The sequence below is a fragment of the Saccopteryx bilineata genome, chromosome 1 (assembly GCF_036850765.1).
Source record: "Saccopteryx bilineata isolate mSacBil1 chromosome 1, mSacBil1_pri_phased_curated, whole genome shotgun sequence".
NCBI classification, from domain to species: domain Eukaryota; kingdom Metazoa; phylum Chordata; class Mammalia; order Chiroptera; family Emballonuridae; genus Saccopteryx; species Saccopteryx bilineata.
In genome coordinates this window covers 128,042,155-128,061,126 of record NC_089490.1, presented here as the reverse complement: position 1 = coordinate 128,061,126, position 18,972 = coordinate 128,042,155, and the positions used below count along the sequence as shown (strand labels likewise).

Here is an 18,972-nt window from a genome sequence, read left to right as displayed (position 1 = left end):
CCACGTGGAGACAGGGGCTTGGATATCATGACCTCCCGAGGACTCTTCTAACCCTGGAGGGCAATGAGCCAATTCCTTCCCAGATCCCAGTCAGACTTTATGTAACTCATTTTCTGCAATTTTCCTACTGCCTTTCTGCCCCCTCTCCAACCGTAGCACGGACATCAGGGTGGGGATATAAGGACCAGAGTCTGGCAGGCACAGGGGAGGAGGAAGGCTGCCTTTGTAGGGGTGAGGAAGGTCCTCATCCCCAGAACTGTCTGGGGCTCTCTGGGAAGACAGCACTCGGTCTGTTGTTTGGACTCCAGGAACACGTGACCCAGGCATGAGGCCGACTTAAGGACTGGAGGGATTGGGGTACCTTTTCTGGGTACTCTAGGCAAGGTGGGGACCCCATTTGAGGAGGGAATTGAGAACAGGGCAGTGGAGAAAGCAGGTCCAAGCCGCCTGTGTGGAAAAGAAAAGCTCCTTTTGAGGTGTGGTTTTTAGGGGACAGTACCTGCAAAACAGAAGCACCGGGTAGCTCACCCATGCTGTCACTCAGGGTGGGGTGAGGAGATCCCCCACCTCCAGGGAAAACCCACAGGGCTCTGTGCAGGGGAGGGAGGCGGCGGCTGCTGCGCAGCCCTTGGCCAGCAGAGGGCAATGTGGCAGGCACCGGGAGCAGCCCGCTCCCAAGTCAGGATCTGAACAGAAATTTGTGGTGCTGCCGGGCGGTCTAAGCCAGAGAGAGGCCTGAGGGAATTCTGGGCTGTCAATTAAGGGCAAAGCCCAGGCATGATAGTCTGGGGTCTTCTCCTGCCCTGTCCTCTCAGGTTCCCTCTGTGATGGGCCACTGAAGAGGAACCAGCCTAGGAAGACACAAATAGCATGGGTTCAATGGTTTTATTGAGGACCTACTACGTGCTAAGCACGAGCTAAGTGCTCTTAGAAACAGTGTCTCCAGGTAAGAAACTGTAATTCTGACCCTGGAACACCTTTCTGCATGGAGGCAGAAGTATTATGCAGACTGCTCTCACCAGTGTCCCCATTCACTCCTTAGCGACAGGCTGTTCTCCCAACACTGGCCCCCTTTTCTCAACCCTCCCCCTGTCACTCCACCTCCTTCCTCAGACCTCCTTTTGGGGATTTTCTAGGCTTTGGGGAGCTGCTGCCTTCAGTTTCTGGCTATGAAGTCTCAGAAGGAACCTTTTAGCCCCCAAATCCAAAGAGAGAGAAACTCAGGAAAGGACTGATTCCTGGGCTGGGTAGGTTCCAGTGACCAGAAGACAAGAAGCAAGCTACCCCGTGATGAACAGGGAACCCAGCAGGTTCATCTCGCTTTCTGTTTTCACCCAGTTTCACTTCCTGGTTCTCCTGGGACCTTGCACAAAGCCAGGAGCCAGGACGGGAAAGTGCCCTGGCTGCCGTGGGGGGAGTAACACACAAGAAGCTGGCCTGCAGAGGTCGTGCTGAGGCATTTACAACAGGAGTGGAGGAGGCTGTGTATTCTCCTGTGAAGAAGTGAGGGTTCTTCTCTACCCTGCCCCAAGGCCTGAGGGCTGTGAGGCCAGGTCTTGCCAAGCTTGTGGCTGGTTGTCCTTGTCTCTAGGATGAGCCCTACCCCCACAAGGGCTCTGCCTCCAAACCACTGCCACCACCCCCCACCCAGTCTATCCACCTGCCCAGGATTCAGGGTAACCTCCTCAGTGCATGGACACACACCTTTGACTTCTCAGTGCAGAACTTTCCGTGTGTTTCTCTCGGGCCTGGCCAAGGGTGTGGGCCTGGGCCAGGGGGCAATGGGGAGCAAGAACCTGGGTGCTAGAGGCTGATTGGCTAGAGCCAAATTTCTTCTGAGTCTTAGAGGCCCTGAAGGAAGCCAGACTCAGCCACTCTCAACCCTGGGTAGAGAAGGCAAAGCCACAGAGGTCAAAAGGCCAAGACTATCTAAAGTCAAGGATGGCTACAAGCAGGAACTGCAGCCTTTAGAATTAGACCAGGAGCACCTCAGATACTCCAGGCTTCAGATAAACCTGGCCTTTAAATCTCCATCTTGGGGAAAATTGCCAGAGGCTGGGGCATAAGGAGTAGAAGGCACTGATGAATTCAGTTCTGAACACGTTGACACTTCAAAGAAAATTAGAACGGAAAAAACCTCAGAGGACATCAGGACCAACTCTTTCAATATGCAGATGAAGAAACAGGTCCCGGAACAGTGAAGGCCTCGTTCTTGTCACGTGGCAAACAACCAGGACCAGAACCCGGCCCTCTGACTCCCAGCTGAGCCCTTTCCTGGCCACGCCTGGCTTCAATGTCTCTCGAGTTATTCGGAAAGTCCTAGGCCTCCTCACCTGACCTGCCACGTCTTCCATGGCCTACCACCCTGCCACACCTGCAGGACTCCTTGGTTAGGACGGGGGTAGAGGAGGGGCCTGGGATCAGGACCTAACTTTCTCAGGCAGCTGGCAGTCAGCTAGCAGGGGTCTTGTCTAGGTGACAGAGGTCCAAGGCATCATGGAGCTGAGATACAAACCCATGGAGAGAAGCTCATGGGCCCTGGGTGTCTGTGGTTTGGGCCTTAGGCTAAGGCCTGGCAGGGCAGGGTGTCTACTGAAGGTTGTACAGGGCCCTGTGCCACTGCGGCAGCTTTGAAAGGGCATGAGGGTTAATCAAGGGCGGGGGTGAGGGGTAAAGTGCAGGCCCAGGCTCTCAGCCCAAGAGACTGGGATTCCCTGACATGGCCATCCTGGCTCTGGGGCCTCCTTTGCATCCTGTCCCAGGGTAGTAGGGGATGTGTCCAGGGCATGGTGGTGAGGACAGAGCCAGGCGTCTGGGAGACGGCTGCTCTGAGTAGGCCAGACAGTGGGGAGATCGGGTTTCAGCCCAGCTGTATTTTTGGCTGGATGGGCTGGGGGCCAAGCTAGGCAGGCACAGCTGCCCCTAGAGGGGCACCCCTCCCTCTCCGGCGCACACAGACTACCTCCACCCAGAGAGGCCATCATTCACCGCCACCCCACGCTGAGGGCGGTCAGGTGTCAGGCTCCAGGCTAGAGAATCACTTTGGGCTTCTCAAGACTGTTGCTGAGTTTCTGCAGTGTCTTCTTGATCCGCAGTGCAGTGAGGCGGGCCGAGGGGTTGGGGTACCAGCACTCCCGGATCATCTGAGCCAGGCCTGAGAGGACCTAGGGGGAGGGAGAGAAAGGTGAGGCGAGCAGCAGAGGACGAGTCAGGGAAGATGGAAAGGAGGAGGCAAGGAGAATGGCCCAGTGGTGGCAAGACAAAAGCAGGACAAAAAGGATGAAAAGAGGGAGATGAGAGTGTTGAGAAGGAGGGAAGAGGAAGGACAGCAGTGGTAAGGGGGGAATAAAGGGATCCAGGCAAGGATGAAAACAGTAAAATAAAAAATGAAGAGGAAGACAGCAAAGTGAGAAGGGTGTGGAGAAAGGCAGGCAGGACAGAAAAGGAGATGTAGTTCAGACCTTCAGGAGCACGCAGGTCCCTCGTAGTGAGCAGTGTCTGAGAAATGCCGTATGCAACCCCTACCTCCACTAAGATCCAAGAAAGCGGACATATGCCAGCCTTGGGGCTCCCACATCCCCATCAGCAACCAGACCTCAGGAGAGTGTCTTCCAGCCCTTCACCAACCCTGGCTGGGCCCAGGGAACACTGGGAGAATGGGTTGCAGCACTGCTCTCAAAATGCACGTGTCCAGGGAGGAACCCATCCCAGGAAGCTCAGTGGCCCCAGAGTGAGCCAGCCCCACCTCAAGCTGGCTCTTGAGAGGGATTGTATGTGTGTGTGCATATGAATGCATGTGTAGCGTTTTGTGGATATGTACAGTGTATAAGAATGTACATGTACCTGACCAGACGGTGGCGCAGTGGATAGAGAGTTGGACTGGGGCACAGAGGACCCAGGTTCGAAAACTCTAGGTCACCAGCTTGAGTGTGGGCGTCACTGGCTTGAGCCCAAAGGTCGCTAGCGTGAGCCCAAGGTCATTGGCTTGAGCAAGGCTTTACTCACTCTGCTGTAGCCCCCCCCTCCCCCTGTTAAGGCACATACGAGAAAGCAATCAATGAACAACTAAGGAGCCACAACAAAGAGCCACAACGAAGAATTGGTGCTTCTCATTTCTCCCTTCCTGTCTGTGTGTCTCTCTCTCTGTAACACATACACACAAAAACCTAAAAATGTACACATGCCTGTGTATACATATATACATATATATATACTCATTCTTTTAATAAACATTCATTGAGTACCTATTGTGTGTCATAGGTAATGGGGATATAGGGGTTGAAAAGGAGACACGCAGTCTTCATAGGGTCAGCAGTCTGACATATACAACATGTGTCTGTATCTATGAGTATATATTTAAGTAGAAGCATGTGTATGTCTATATGTGTTAATATACATGTGAGTATGTGTTTTTAAAAGAATGTAGAGCCTGACCCGGCGGTGGCGCAGTAGATAGAGCATTGGACTGGGATGTGGAGGATCCAGGTTCGAGACCCCGAGGTCGCCAGCTTGAGCATGGGCTCATCTGGTTTGAGCAAAGCTCACCAGCTTGGACCCAAGGTCACCGGCTCAAGCAAGGGGTCACTCGGTCTGCTGTAGCCTCATGGTCAAGGCACATATGAGAAAGCAATCAGTGAACAACTAAGATGTCGCAATGAAAAACTAATAATTGATGCTTCTCATCTCTCTCTGTTCCTGTCTGTCTGTCTCTATCTATCCCTCTCTCTGATTCTATCTCTGTAAAAAAAAAAAAAAAAAAAGATGGAGTGTTTTGAGAAAAGATAAAAACAAACAAACAACAGAAACTTCATAGCAAAAAATGCAGCCAAGAACCTCTGATTTTTCTGGCCAGATGAAGGGTTCTGAAAACCCCAGAATAACTAGAGGGTCCCTGGGAGCCCACAGCCCAGGTGTAGGGAGCATATAGCCAGGGGTGTGCCCTGGAGTCTGACCCCCAGAATCTATCCAGGTGAAGGAGCAGCCTCAGATACAAGGTCCTAGGCCCAGAAACCCTAGCTATGAGTCACCTCCCCATGCCATCCCAGTCCCTGCAGAGGCCTTACCGGGTCTGCAGCCAGCCTGTTGGGGATGGTGGGGGTCTGCTGGTCAACACACACCACCTTCTTCATGTCTTCAAAGCTGGGATCATTGGGCACCATGTCATAGAAGGGTGGTCTATAGTCTTCCACAATGCCTGGGAATGGAGGGTGGACAGAATAGTCACTCAGGACCCCAAAAAGGCCCAATACTACCTAGAAGACAGCCTTGCCCACCCTCTGTCCCAGGGGCCAAGAAACCAGTTGCCTGACTAGCCTACCCTTGAGAAGGACAGTATAATATTATAAATATATTTATAAATAATAGTTACTACTACCATTTATTTTGCACTTAACCATGTGCCAGGCATTGTTCTATAATGCTTTATATACATTATCCCGTCTTTATAATAACGTTATGAGGTGAGTACTATTAATACCCGCATTTTATAGATGAATAATCTAATGCTCAGAGAAGTTGAGGCCAAGGCTTAAACTCATCTTGTTGGATTTTTAGGCCAGATCTTGTTCTAGTCTTTCCATAGCTGCTTCCCACCCAGGGTCCAGGTATTGCTCCCAGGTCCTAACTATCACAGATGTCCAATAATGCCAATGCTTCCTGAGCACTTATGCGCCAGGCACTGTCCTATCTGCATTGCATTCAATCCTCACAATAATGGTATGAAGTAAGCAATATTATGAGCTCTGCTCTATAAGCAATGAAATTCAGGCCAGAGAGGTTAAGAAGCATATCTAAAAGCACAGGTAATAAGTGACAGCTAGGATTTAAGCCCAGAAAATCTAACCAAGGACATGCTCTTGAGCTCTAAGCTACACTTAAGGGAGGATAGCTGGTTGGCTGCTGGGTGAGGATGTGGAACCAGGAGACAGAGGAAAATACTTCTCTTAAAAGAGGGATTTTGCCTGACCAGGCTGCGGTGCAGTGGATAGAGCATCGGCCTGGGATACTGAGGACCCAGGTTTGAAACCCTGAGGTTGTCAGCTTGAGCACGGGCTCACCAGCTTGAGCATAGAGTCGCTGGCTTGAGTGGGGGATCATAGACATGACCCAATGGTCACTGGCTTGAGCCTAAGGTCGCTGTTTTGAGCAAGGGGTCACTGGCTCAGCTGTAGTCCCTCATTCAAGGCACAGATGAGAAAGCAATCAATGAACAACTAAGGTGCCACAATGAAGAATTGATGCTTCTCATCTCTCTCCCTTCCCATCTGTCCCTCTCTCTGTCTCTCTCTCTCTCGCACGCTTGCTAAAAAAAAAAGAAAAAGAAAGGGACTTTTGCTTATGTCCAAATAACACCCACCCCCTCTTAGGGATGGCAGGGGCCTCCCCTGACCCCTCCAGCCTGCAGCACCCCTCCCATTATACCAAGTGTGCAGTCCTTCCTTAGCAGGAGCTTTCTGAAAATGACACCCTGTGGGCCTGACCAGGCGATGGCACAGTGGATAGAGCGTCGGACTGAGATGCGGAGGACCCAGGTTCGAGACCCCGAGGTCGCCAGCTTGAACCCAAGGTTGCTGGCTTGAGCAAGGGGTTACTCGGTCTGCTGAAGGCCCGTGGTCAAGGCACATATGGGAGAGCAATCAATGAACAACTAAGGTGTCGCAATGAAAAACTGATGATTGATGCTTCTCATCTCTCTTTGTTTCTGTCTGTCCCTATCTATCCCTTTCTCTCTCTGTGTTAAAAAAAAAAAATGACACCTGTGGAACTACAGACTGCTGGGGCAAGAAAGGTCAGACTTGGGAAAAGGCTGAGGCTGGGGATCAGGGCCACACAGCCACAACCCTGGGAGAGCCTGCACCAGCTGTTCTCCCCATGGCGGACTTCCAGGCCAGCCCCTGTGCCGCTCGTGCCCTAATCAGTGCTGCACAGAGGCCTAAGCATGTCTAATGGGCCTTTAATCAGTTCCGGGGCTGACACCAGATTACAGTGTTTATAATGCACCATGAATCTGTGTGGGGCTGACAGAGCTTCCCTCCGCCCCAGGAGCCTGCAGCCAGCCTCCCTCTTAGCCCGGGCTGGTCTAGCCTTACTTCCCTGACTACAGCCTGGCCAAAGGGCCTGGGCTCCTTCCAGGTGCCCCCTTCCCTGACCCCAGCCTCTAGAGCTGACTCAGATTCATGTGTATAGGGGCAGGAACCTAAGCCTAGTGAGTCTCCCAGAGGGACTGGCTACACTTCAACCTCTACCCATTGATGACCACTGACAGCAACTGAAGCCCGGCACAGAGCTGGGTTCTCATAGGTGCTCAGAAAATGAGAATGTCTCCTTCCCCTAGGGACAGAGCTCCAGTCATATCCTGAAGGTTGTCTCCAAGCTGTCAGGACTCCTGGCAGCCCCACCTGATGGTCAGCCTCCACAGAGACTGACAAGCCCCCACCCAGCCAGACACCACCCGTCATCCGTCCACCCCAGGGCTGGAAAGGCACTGGCCATAGGGCTGCCCACTGTATGGGGCCAGCAGGAATCAAGTTCCCCCACCTGCTCCTACCCACTCCAAGTCTGAGTCCCCTGTGGCACCTATGGTAACAATGAGGAAGCAATAGCAGGCAGTGGAGGCACTATCAGATCCTGCCTTTTGTGGTCAAGGAAACCAAAGACCAGAGTGCTTTAAGTAGCTCAGTGATAATAGCACCTGGCCCAAGCGTCAGACTGACTGGTTTCAGACCCTGGTGCTGCATCTAGCCAGCTGGGATTCTGTGCTTCGGCCCCTTCCTCTGTAGAATGGGCAGGATACTGTGCTGGGGATTCATCATGACAACAGTAATTGCCCCTAATATTTACTGAGCTCCAGAACAGCTCCAGATACTGTCCTAAATACTTTATTTGGATTATCTCAACAACTAGGAACTATTTTTATTCTCATTTTACAAATGAGGAAACAGAAGCACAGAGAGGTGAAGTAAACCTGCCTGTCTGAGGTCAGTGGCAAAATCAGGAATTGAACCTCAGCAGTCTGATTCTCAGCCCATGCTCTTCACTGATACCAGCTTCCTGCCGCCACGAGATGATGAAATAAGACAATATATGTATATCACATGGCATCTGGCACATATTTAAGCTCAATAAATGTTAGCTGCTATTAATATTTCTGTTGCCCAAGATTTCACAGCCAGAAATCACAGACTTGCAGACTTAGATGAACCTTAAAGGGCTGCTCAGCTGAACCAGCTGGTGAGTAGCAACGAACAGGATACAGGCAGTCTGGCCCCAAGCCCCTCAGGCCACAGGCACCAGCCATGCTAGGATGTCCCACATTGCCTGTCTGTCTGTCTACTGGCCCCACCCCCCTTCCTCACCCTGTGCAGGGTGGGCCCTCACCGTTGACAACGGTCCGGCGGGTGATCTCCCACAGCACCAGGCCAAAGGCCCAGATGTCCGTCCACTTGTAGGACTCGAAGCAGTCAGTGCGGATCTGCTCGTCCAGCACCTCGGGCGCCATGTACCGTTTGGTACCCACTCGTGGGTTGTTGCCGATGTCCAGATAATCACTACCCTGAGAGTGCATCACAGCCAGGCCTGTGGGTACGGGGGCTGTCACTTCTGCCGCTTACCTGAGCCCACAGACAGGACATTCCCAGAGGCCGGGGTCTAGGGGGCAAGGTGGTTTTGGCAATGGGATAGAGAGGGCAGGTAAATGGAGATCTGCCCTGAGGTGGGCTGGGAGAATGGGCCCCGTTTTGCTTCACTTGAGTAGTGCTCTCTAGATGCCCAAGAACCCAGTAAGATGTCAATGGGCAAGGCATTATCATGCCCATTTCACAGAGCAGAACATCAAGGTCTGGTGAGGAGCAATGTGGTCAGTGAAGCCAAGATGAGAACCTAGGTTCCTGGCTCCCTGCTTCTTTCTCCCAACTCGTGGACCTGGGGTGGTGTGGTGGAAGGAGTTTAAGCTTAAAAAGTGTTAGGCAACTTGTTGGATTCTTGTGGAAGTGAAATGAGATAGCAAACATCGCTTTTAAGTTTGGAAGCGCCATTCAGAATCGTCAGAATTGACACATACCCAGGCAAAGGTGGAACCAAATGAAAAGGGAGAGCACGCTCAAGTTCCGAACCCCGCCCCTCGGAAGGGCCCGCTCAAGTTCCGAACCCCGCCCCTCGGAAGGGCCCGCCCCAACCCCACCGGGCTCACCCAGGTCCGCGATGCAACACTGCAGGTTGCTCTTGACCAGCACGTTGCGGCTCTTGAGGTCCCGGTGGGCGATGGCAGGTTTGCCCTGAGTACCAAAAATCTCCACATGCAGATGCGCCAGGCCGCAGGCTGCGGACACAGCCAGCCCGAGGGCCAGCTGGGGCCCCAAGGTGTGCCTCTGCAGAAAGTCGTAGAGGGAGCCATGCTCGTGGTAGTGAGTGATAAGCCACAGCTGTGTACTCGAGTTGCGGGAAGTCATGTCGGAGGCAATAAAGCCTGTGGGCAGAGGGTCTTGGGATGAGGGAGGCTGGACTAGTCAAGGTCAGGGCTGAGCCTGAAGGCACGAGGTGGACTGGGTCAGGACACACCTGGGGCGGGCGTGCGGACTGCTCTGTTTTAGGTCAGAGAGGAAGCCAGAGTTAGAGGTTGGGCCGAGGTTGGGCTGGGAATCCTTCAGGGTTTGGTCAGTGTCCGGAGACTGGAGATTCCAGCACTGAGTGCAAGGGGATGAAACCCCATCCCACCCCCACCCTACCCCCAGCTTGCCTAAGATGTTGTCGTGTCTGAGCAATACTGTGTTGTATATCTCAGTCTCCCGGAACCAGGACTGTTCATCCCTCGAGGAGAAGATCTTGACTGCCACACTCTCACCATGCCATAGTCCTCGCCACACCTCGCCATAACGGCCCTTTCCTGATCCAATGGCCAGAAGGGAGGAAGAAGGTTACACAAGCCCCTGGGTACAGCTGTCCCCAGAAGAGCCCATCATTATATGCTGCACTGACCCATCTGCAGGACCTCCGACACATGTTTAACTTAATCTAGACCCAAACCCAGCTGGAAGGACACACCCAACAGCTTCTTGTTCTACACTGGCTCCTGCAGAAAGATCTAGCTCTGACTCATCTCCAACCTACTCCTTGCCCAGCAGAACTTCTATTCTGAGCCAGGCGTGGCCCCGCTGGTGACTCTAGAGGCCATGAGCTCTCTCACCCCTCCTAGCTCACTGGAGCCCTTGGTCCCACCCCCCAGGCTCACCCACTGCTCACCCACACACTCTACCAGGGCGACCTGCCGTGCCACTGTCCTCTGCACCAGAAAAGGGAGCCCCGAGCCACTGCCCGTTGTGCAATCACTGTCCAGGAGGTCCTGGAGGTACCAAGAGGCCACTGAGAGGCTGTCCCTCACCCAGTCCTTTTCCCTCCTCAACTCGGCCCCTGCTACTGTGTCTCTGAGTGCTCCTCACTTACCCAGCCCCCCCCCCCACTGGAATCTGAGTGTTTGTAATTGTGCCTTTCTCGCCTACCTGTCACTCTGCATCCCCTCTGATTCTGTGGCTTCTGTCTATACCTCCCCCACCCCTGTGTCCCAAGTTCCCCATGTTCATACTCCCAACATGCTGTCCCTCTGCTCAGATGCCTTCAGGATGAGTCTGGATTCGCCAAGCTCGCTGTGTAGGCCAAGATGTTTCTCCTGCCTTCGCCGGACATGCCACAGGCCCAGAGCACCCAGGACCACCAGGACCAGGAAGGCCAGCACAGGGCCCAGGATCAGAGGCAGCTGACCATCTACTTGTGGCTGCTCTGGGGTCGGGGTAGCTGCCAGAGGGGAGACACTGAGCCCAGCTTCCATCAGGCCAGATTCCCCCAAACACTTTGCCACTCTGCCGTTAGATCCCCACGTCCTGCCTCCCCCAGCCCCTGGGTAGAGCATGAGAGGAAAGCAGGGTGAGAGGGCAGGGTCTGGGAAGATGGGGAGGGGCTGCTGAGGCAGCTGGACATACCCTCCAGCGCCAGGGACACGTTGTGGTTGCAGAGGGAGCTGTAGCAGCAGTAGTGGTTGACGAACTCAGTGGGGCGTCCCAGGCAGAGCTCCTGGTGCAGGTTCCCACAGCCCCGATGCTCCTGAGGGTGCCTACCCGCCTCCCGCACCAGCACTACCGTGCACCAGGCCCCCTGGCAGGTAGGCCCCCTGCAATGTGGGTTCTCACACGTGCAGGTCACCAGTGGGCCCTGAGAAGGCTTTACAGGGTCACCTGGAAGGCACAGCAGAAACTCAAGTCACTCTGGGCTGAACTCCCCAGACTGAGCCCAACACCCACTACTCTTTCCCTTCTGATCTTTCAGACAAACCCTTAAGGCCCTGGTCCCTTAGTTCCCCCCTCTGGCTATGGCTCCCTCCAGAGCCGTATGCCCCACCAAGGGGAAACTAGACTATGAGAACCAGGCCTTTGTCTCTTCACTGATTCTAGGACCTCCCTTCCCAGTTCAAGCCCAGCCCTGACCCTCCAGCCCCAACCCTGAGGGCTCTTCTAGGCTCTCCCTGCCGACATCTCCACTTTCTGCACACACACACCCCATAGAAGTTCCCACCCTGGAGTCTGGCAGAACACCGGTGTGAAGGTTTGATCAAGAGAACAGCAAAAGAGGGTTAGGGTAGCTAGTCTAATTGAGCCAGTCTCCTGTCCTCCAGCCAAGCTCCAAAGTCCCTTTTGCCCAACTCAGCCCCAGCATGAGCTAAGCCAAGATATCCCATTCTCCATTCAGGCCCCTGTTCCCTATAGTACTCACCCTGGCTCAGGCCCAAGACCATCAGTAGCATCAGAAGGCCTCTCCTGGGGGCGTCCAAGGTCATGGTCCTGGAGAGAGGAGCAGGACAGGGGGTGCAGCAAGATCTGTGAAATGTGATCCCTCTGTGTTTTCAGTCACTGACCATGGGTTCCCTCCACCCAGAGGAAATCACTGGGAGTGTGTTTTTGGGAGGGGCAGGGAGGCCTCCTCCCTACTCCGTGCATCTGGCTTTGGGGTGGAGCCTGCAGGGGAAGTCCTGGTTCACTTCCCCATGGAAACCATCCTGTTAGGGGTAAAGGGTGGGGAGACATGTTTAACTGACTGAGAGCTTGGGGGACTCCCAGTCCTGCAACCCTGCTGCTGAGCTCCAAGTAGAGGGCACAGAGGGTGTGGGGCTGGGGTGGAAGGACCATCTCTTTAGCAACACCCCATTCTGTCCTCTGCCTCTTGCCTACCCCATTCAGCCTCCCCCCTGCCCACCTCTTTCCCAGTGACCTCCCCCCCCCCCCCAGCTCTGGCTGCCTCAAACACAAACAGGCTCCTGTCTTCACTTCCTGCCATTCAGGGTCCCGCCAAGCTGGGAACAGGAATCAAGATTGTTTAGATTGAGGTCTGGATAGAACAGGCAGGAGTCACGCACAGCAGAGTTCAGGGCATATTCTCAGGGCAGGCTAGAGCAGGCACCACAGGGTCTGGAGGCGCCACTCAGGCCTGGAATACCCCCATGACAGAATCCTGGGGGGACATCTTATGATTCACAAAGCCCAGCTCCTTATTTTAGAGAAGACAGAGGAGGAGACTTGTCTAAGTCCAGAAGGATTCAGGGGCAGTACCAGGAGTACAACCCACTGTCTGGACTCCCAGTCCAGTGCTTTCTCTACTCCGTCCCCCAGTCCAGGGTGGCAGCCCATGTCTGAGCCATCAGGGCCGCAGCAACCACAGGAAGCTTTCACAGCGCTGGCTCACACTAGGGAAAGGAACCCCTCTACGACCTCACCAGAGTTTAAGAAGCCCTCTCCATGCCATTCTCTGGCTCCCTTCTCTTTTCTTGATGTGCTGGGAACCAGTGGGGGCAGGGCCAATGACGTGGGAAGGGAAGTGAAACACACTTGGACACTGAGTATGTGACCTTTCATGGATGGCTATGGTTGACCGTTTCCAGAAGTTGGGTGGAGAGTGTTAAGGGGAGTAATTCTGATCTATAACAGTCCCCAAACCTGGTCCTAAACCAACTAGTGCTTCAGAAGCTACTCCCTTCTTCATTTCTCAAAGGTTTAGAACAAGAAGATGAGGGCTGAGTGTGCAGCAAGAAGGACTAAGATCAGATAGTAAGAAGGACTTTCTGAAATGTGGCAAATATGCAGGCATTTGTCTGAGGACTAGATCCCCAGACAGAGACAATAACATGAGGGAGGGGAAGTATCTTCTGGCATCACATGGTGAAGCTGGTAGGGCTGAGCCTATGGCCACACAGGCTGCAGAAGGCCCACTGACTAAGAATTGTTCCATGATGCTGAGGCTCTGGAGGCAGGACGGCTGGGAGCAGAGGGAGCTTTGTATGACTCTCTGGCTGGTGGCAGTTCTGGCCTTCCTGCCTGGGCTTCCTCTGCCCCAGAGGCCCAGAGCTGGCAGAGGAAATGGAGACCTGGGCTTCTGCAGCTGCATCCCAGCTTCTGCATGACCTCCTGCCTCTTGCTCCTCCCGGCAGGCAGTGAGGACTCCAACAAGCACTCTGCAGTGGGATGGAGGTTGGAGAGGGCGCCTCAGACAAACTGAATTCGCCCACTGGGGTACAGGCAGGAAGCCGTCCTTGGCAGAGCCTTTGCTTGCCCAGACAGCAGCTAAGGAAAGGGTATGGGGCAGGAAGGAAAAGGTGGAAAACAATGAGGATGGATCTGGCATTTCCTACCTCTCCCCATGCCCTACTTCTCTGACTACGCCCGTGCACCCTCTCACTACTTTATTATGCATCAGTCACCTGAAGGGCTTGGTTAGAAATGCACATTCTTTGGTCTTACCCCCACTCCAGATTCTGACTAAATCAGAATCTGAGACCAGCAAGAAATATGCAGGTGATTTTTAAAAAAATTTCTCCTTTTCACTGATTTCAGAGAGAGAGAGAAAGAGACACATCGATCTGCCACTCCACCAACTGGGAATCGAACCCGAAACCCTGGTGCACCAGATGACACTCCAACTAACTGAGCTACCTGGACAGGGCAAAACATGTATTTTTTAAAAAGTTCCCTGGTATTTCTGATCAATGGGGACCATGATGTCCTACACACAGTGAGACTGGTCTCCAAGCTTTCATTTCACAGGGCCTGCTGGATGAGTGAGAGTGGGGTATAAGGATGGGATTCTCACTCCCACCCAGGGACCTCCCCCTTTATTGGAGGAGAAGGGACACACAGGCTAAACACAAAAGTCAGAGTCTTGGAAACACTGAGGAGGGAGGGTGGGGCAAGGGCTTTGCTCTTGACATTCACCTCAAGCACCCAGGCTTAGGAAAGTACAGGGAGAGCCCCACAGCATTTGCAGTACCCACCACTGGTCTAATCCTGGCAATATGGTGGAGTAAAATTGTGACTGTCCAATTTCTAACTGTGCCCAGTGTAAGGCTAAGCACAGGAGAGTGCTGAGTCCTGACCAGTCCAGACTCAGAGCTGACCATGTGTGATTTGCCCTGCAACCTGACTCTAACATAAATGACCTCCTGGGGACTAACCATATCCTTTCATTTCTAAGCAAAACTTCATGAAAGATCTCTTGCTGACAGAAGCAATCACTGTTGTTGGCCAGAAATCACAAGTGCTAAATTAATATCAAACAGTAACTTACACTGTGAAATTCTTAGTAATAAAAGTTAACTTTCCCCGAGTATGACTTATGTGCTAAGTACTGAACTGGTAAGTTGATCTCATTTAATTCTCACGACAATCCAAAGGGGAAACTGAGGCTCACAGATGTTAAGATTTTTGCCCATAATCATAATATATGTCTTAATCAACTTAAATTACTGATCATAAATCCTTCCTTGGTCACTTTATTCCTCTAATTGTTTGGTGTAGGGTGAGCCCCACAAAGGAGGAAAAAGAGTGAGTGGGTCCCGCCGACATTAACAGATTGCCTGCTGCTATTGTCATCAATAGGTGGATGAGGCGGGTTTGTTTAGAAGGGGAGACAGAAATTATCTGTTAGCCATAGGGTGAGTCACAGGTGGGAGAGTAGGGGTGTGCTTGGAAGATGGCTGTCAATCTTTCCTCCCCATCACACCTGAAAGATTGATAAAACCTGTTCCCATCAGCAGCAGTAGCTCAGCACAGAAGTGGCGGTCACAGCGCTGGAAGCTCCTCATTCTGCCCATCTGCAGGTCTGATCCAAATAGCAGAGGGCCAGACTGAGCTGCTCCTACCAGACTGCCCCTTACCAGACACAAAGCACTTTATCTGCATCACTTAATTAGCCCTTACCAGCAGTGTGATATGGCACCACACCTGCATTTTAGGGTCTCAGACAGAATGCAGAAGCAGTGGAGTATAGCACAGAAGTCAGGATATGGGCTCTGGCTCACAGAGATTGGGTTCAAATCCTGCCTCTGCCACTTAGAACTATGAGATTTGGAATAAATCTGGGGTTTAGGCTTCCCTCTGTAAAATGAAAATACTAAGTGCTCATTTCATAGGTATAATGTAGTAACATGTAGCAGAGTACTAAATGGTACATAGTAGGCACTTAACAATATGTTAGCAAAAAACCCAACCCTCCATTTACACCATCTATGGAGCATTGGACAAGTGATTCAAGTCTGAATCTACTTCTTTTTCTATAGGATGGGTATAGCAACCCTTCTTCTCATAAATTGTGGCAAGGATTATATGAGAAAAATGTGTCTACATAGTAAGTACTCAATAAATGGTAGCTACCTTTTTTTTTCTTTTTAATTGAGAGGAGGGTAGATGGTGAGATAGACTCTGGCATGCACTCCAACCAGGATCCACTGGGCAACCCCCATCTGGGGCTGATCCTCAAATCAAGGGAGCTATTTTTAGCACCTGAGTCTGACACGCTGAGACCAACTGAACTATCCTCAGAGTGAGCCAGGGCCAATGCTAGAACCAATCAAGCCACTGGCTGCAGGAGGGAAGGAAAGGAGGGGGAGAGGAAGGGAGAGAGAAGCAGATGGTCACTTCTTTTCTTGTGTGCCTTGATCTGGAATTGAACCCAGGGATGTCCATACCCCTGGCTGATGCTCTATCCACTGAGCCAACTGGCCAGGGCAATGGTAGCACCTTTAACCACCAGATGAGATTGAAGGATAGGTACTAAGATAAATGGGGTGGTGAGGGATTAGAAAGGACAGACTTGACTCAGCCAGAGCTGATCATACATGGGGGGTGAGAGCAATTGTCCACTATGTCCGACTTTGAAGGGAGGGTATGGGCTCAACAGCCCTGGCCTCCGGGGTGGACTGGAAACCTGGGGCTCCCTCCTGCAGGGAGACTGGGATCTCTCTCGCCTGGGTCCTGAAGGAAGGCTATGACACAGGGATGACCTAACTACTCAGGGTTAGAGAAGGTTTGTGGGGTGGACTTAGTGTCATATTCCTTAAGCAAGAACTTAAATTTTCTTAAGTAAGGGCTGATCTGGGACAGCTGAATTTCAAGGGGAGGCTCAAAACGTTTGAGGAGGACCTCCACTCCCAGGTCAAACCAAAGGCCTAGAACGATACGTGCCCTCTTCTCTATGAGTGAGGCAAGTCAGGAATCCTTCTGCTTATTTTACATGGATTAGAACAGAACAGAGAAGTTAAGTGACTGGCCCTAGGGGCAGTGTTTTGATTCCCCGTGGGGTATATAGTCCAGCCCCCTCACAGTCTCAGGTCGGGTAATAGGCAGATGCGCGTCGCGCGAAGGATAACTAATTTTCTTGGAAGAGCTGGGACTGACTGCGGTGAACTCTCTGAGAGGCTCTCCGGGTTCTGCCCTAAGGAAGAGCCCACTCGCGGGGTGGGATCAGGCCGCCTCCCACCTGCACCACCCACCCTTGCCCGCATACCTCTTCTCACCTCTGGTCCTGCCCGGCGGGCGGCAGGCACAGGCGTGTGGCTGCGGCCGTGGTGCACGAACGCTGGATGGCCCGGGACAGGGCTGGGGCCGGGGAGGGGCTCGCTCCGGGCGGCTGGTGCAGCGGCCTCCGGCCTCCGGGGGACTGGGAAAGGGGCTGGAGCAAAAATGTTTCTTATTCCAGCGTCTTCCTGCTTGGCCCGGGCTCCACCACTCCCTCCTAATAAACCATTTCCTATTGCCCAGCTCGCTGACAAGCGGCGCCCGTTCGCCCCTCGCTGGGGCTGCACGACCAGGACCCTCCCCTGCGCAGCTCCCAGACCCTGGGGGCAACCACTCCCTCAGCTGCCCCCAGCTCTGGGATCTCAGCCCGTGCCCCCGCCCTAGCCTCCCACATCCGCCTCCCCGAGGGGGCGGGCCTTGGACTCCCGCGGTGGGGGTCCCCTGGGATCCGGCCCAGAGCCATAGGGGCTGGTGCTGAATGGGAAGCACCATCTGACACGGGATGGGGGTGGGGTGGGGTGGGGTGGGGTAGGGTGAGGCGCCCCCTGACGCTTGGAACCACTGAGAGGTCACTTGACATCCTGGGATGGGAAAGGATCACCGCAGGAGGGACGTGCAAGGAGTCGTTAGGGGACAGAAGTTACCTGTCCTTCTCTGCCTTCAACCTGGGTCCTCAACCTAGGAGGCTCATAGCAGCAAGGGCAAAACTTGGGGCTGGCAAGGTCCCGAACTTTTTGCCTTCCCTCTCTTCCCGCCCTCGGGGACTCCCCACATGATCCAAATCCTTCAGTCTCCTCCCTCCAGTCCCTTCACCCCCTCTTGTCCCCTCCCGTCTTCCGCAGCCTCTCTCTGCTCAGCCCAGGGTAGGCCCAGATGGGGTGGCTCAGGCGGGTGGTGAGGAGAGTCCGTCTGTCTAGCCAGCGGCTCAGTGAAGCCAGTAACAATGAACCTTTACTGTTGCCTGGATGGAGGGAGAAGCTGGAAACTTTTTGTAGTGCCTGCTTTGAAGCAGGCCCCTCACTCCAGCAAAAGGAGTTTTAGAGACGGAGGCCAAAGCCTCCCTCTGGACACTGCTGGGACAAGGTGGACAAGGCTTTCAGAAGCAGAATGGTTTCTTCCCCAGGGAGAAGCAAATTCTTCCTTCTGATGCCTTCACAGGGGCCCAGAGCGCAGATATCCTTAACTTGCTTTGCTCCAACCACTCACTTTAAACACCCTGAAAGCAGGACTAACATTTTATTCCTAGCCTTCTGGTTAGCCACCAAATCTATGAAGTCTGGGAATTCAGAGTAGTTACAGAAGTTTAGACAACTGACATCTCTCCATGCCTCAGTCCCCCCGCCCCCCCCACACAAATGGACATAATAAGCAGTGCCAGCCTCATACAGTTGGTTAAGCCTGACACACGGTAGGCCTTCAACTCAAGTGTTTAATAAAATTAATAAAGAAAAAGGCCCTGGCTCTATTGGTCATTAGAGCATCCTCCTGAAGCACAGAGGTTGCCAGTTCAATCTCTGGTCAGGGCACATATAGGAGCAGATTGATGTTCCTGTCTCTCTCCCTCTCTCCCCCACCCCTCTCTAAAATCATTGCAATAAACATTTTTAAAAAATTAATAAAGAAAAAATCTGAAAATTGGCTGGTCTTGGCCAAGAACAACATGGGTATTAGAAGCAAGAGCAGATCTCTGAGGTGTCTTGCTCTAATATGGAGATTCTGTAAGATGGTCTAAGGGACTCCTGCTCTTTGACAGGAATAGAGGCTGGGGGAGGCAATGCCTAAAAGCTCAGACAGGCATTAATGTTGACTGACCTCACTTCCTTTGCTGAAACCCTCCTCACTCCCCATCCCATAGCTGCTTCACAACTTGAATTCCAGAAGCAAGGCACATCCAAATTTCAATGTCAGGACAGAGCTGTGTCCTGTAGCCAATAGGAAGTACTATGGGATTACAGTGTCTGCTTTTTCAGATCAGAGTGCCACTCGGCACTCTATTAGCTGGAGAACTTGGATTGTGGCGCGTGTCAACCTTTCATACCCGTTCTCTCCCCTGTCCTGCAATGGCTTCTGATAAATCTCTCCCAGCCCCAGCCCATGGATCTCTGTCCTGGCACAAGGAAGTGTGGAATTTCCCACGGGAATATTC

The 18,972-nt window shown here is 52.9% G+C and overlaps 1 protein-coding gene across 3 annotated transcripts; it reads right to left on the bottom strand.

The window, feature by feature from the left end:
- Positions 1-870: 870 nt before the first annotated feature.
- On the bottom strand, positions 871-17,146 carry ACVRL1 (activin A receptor like type 1). Of its 3 annotated transcripts, none has more exons than XM_066265366.1 (10): positions 16,816-17,146; positions 11,758-11,861; positions 10,971-11,222; positions 10,577-10,785; positions 10,237-10,336; positions 9,734-9,880; positions 9,188-9,463; positions 8,377-8,574; positions 5,064-5,194; positions 871-3,164 (listed from the first exon to the last, which is right to left on the bottom strand). In XM_066265366.1, the coding sequence occupies exons 2-10, from the start codon at positions 11,819-11,821 to the stop codon at positions 3,030-3,032; spliced, it is 1,512 nt and encodes a 503-aa protein (XP_066121463.1). In that variant the 5' UTR covers positions 11,822-11,861; positions 16,816-17,146; the 3' UTR covers positions 871-3,029. The 3 variants fall into 3 exon arrangements, with proteins under 3 accessions (XP_066121463.1, XP_066121446.1, XP_066121455.1); XM_066265349.1 differs by having other exon boundaries at positions 11,758-11,825; positions 16,826-16,958; XM_066265358.1 differs by having other exon boundaries at positions 11,758-11,825; positions 16,816-16,946.
- Positions 17,147-18,972: the final 1,826 nt, after the last annotated feature.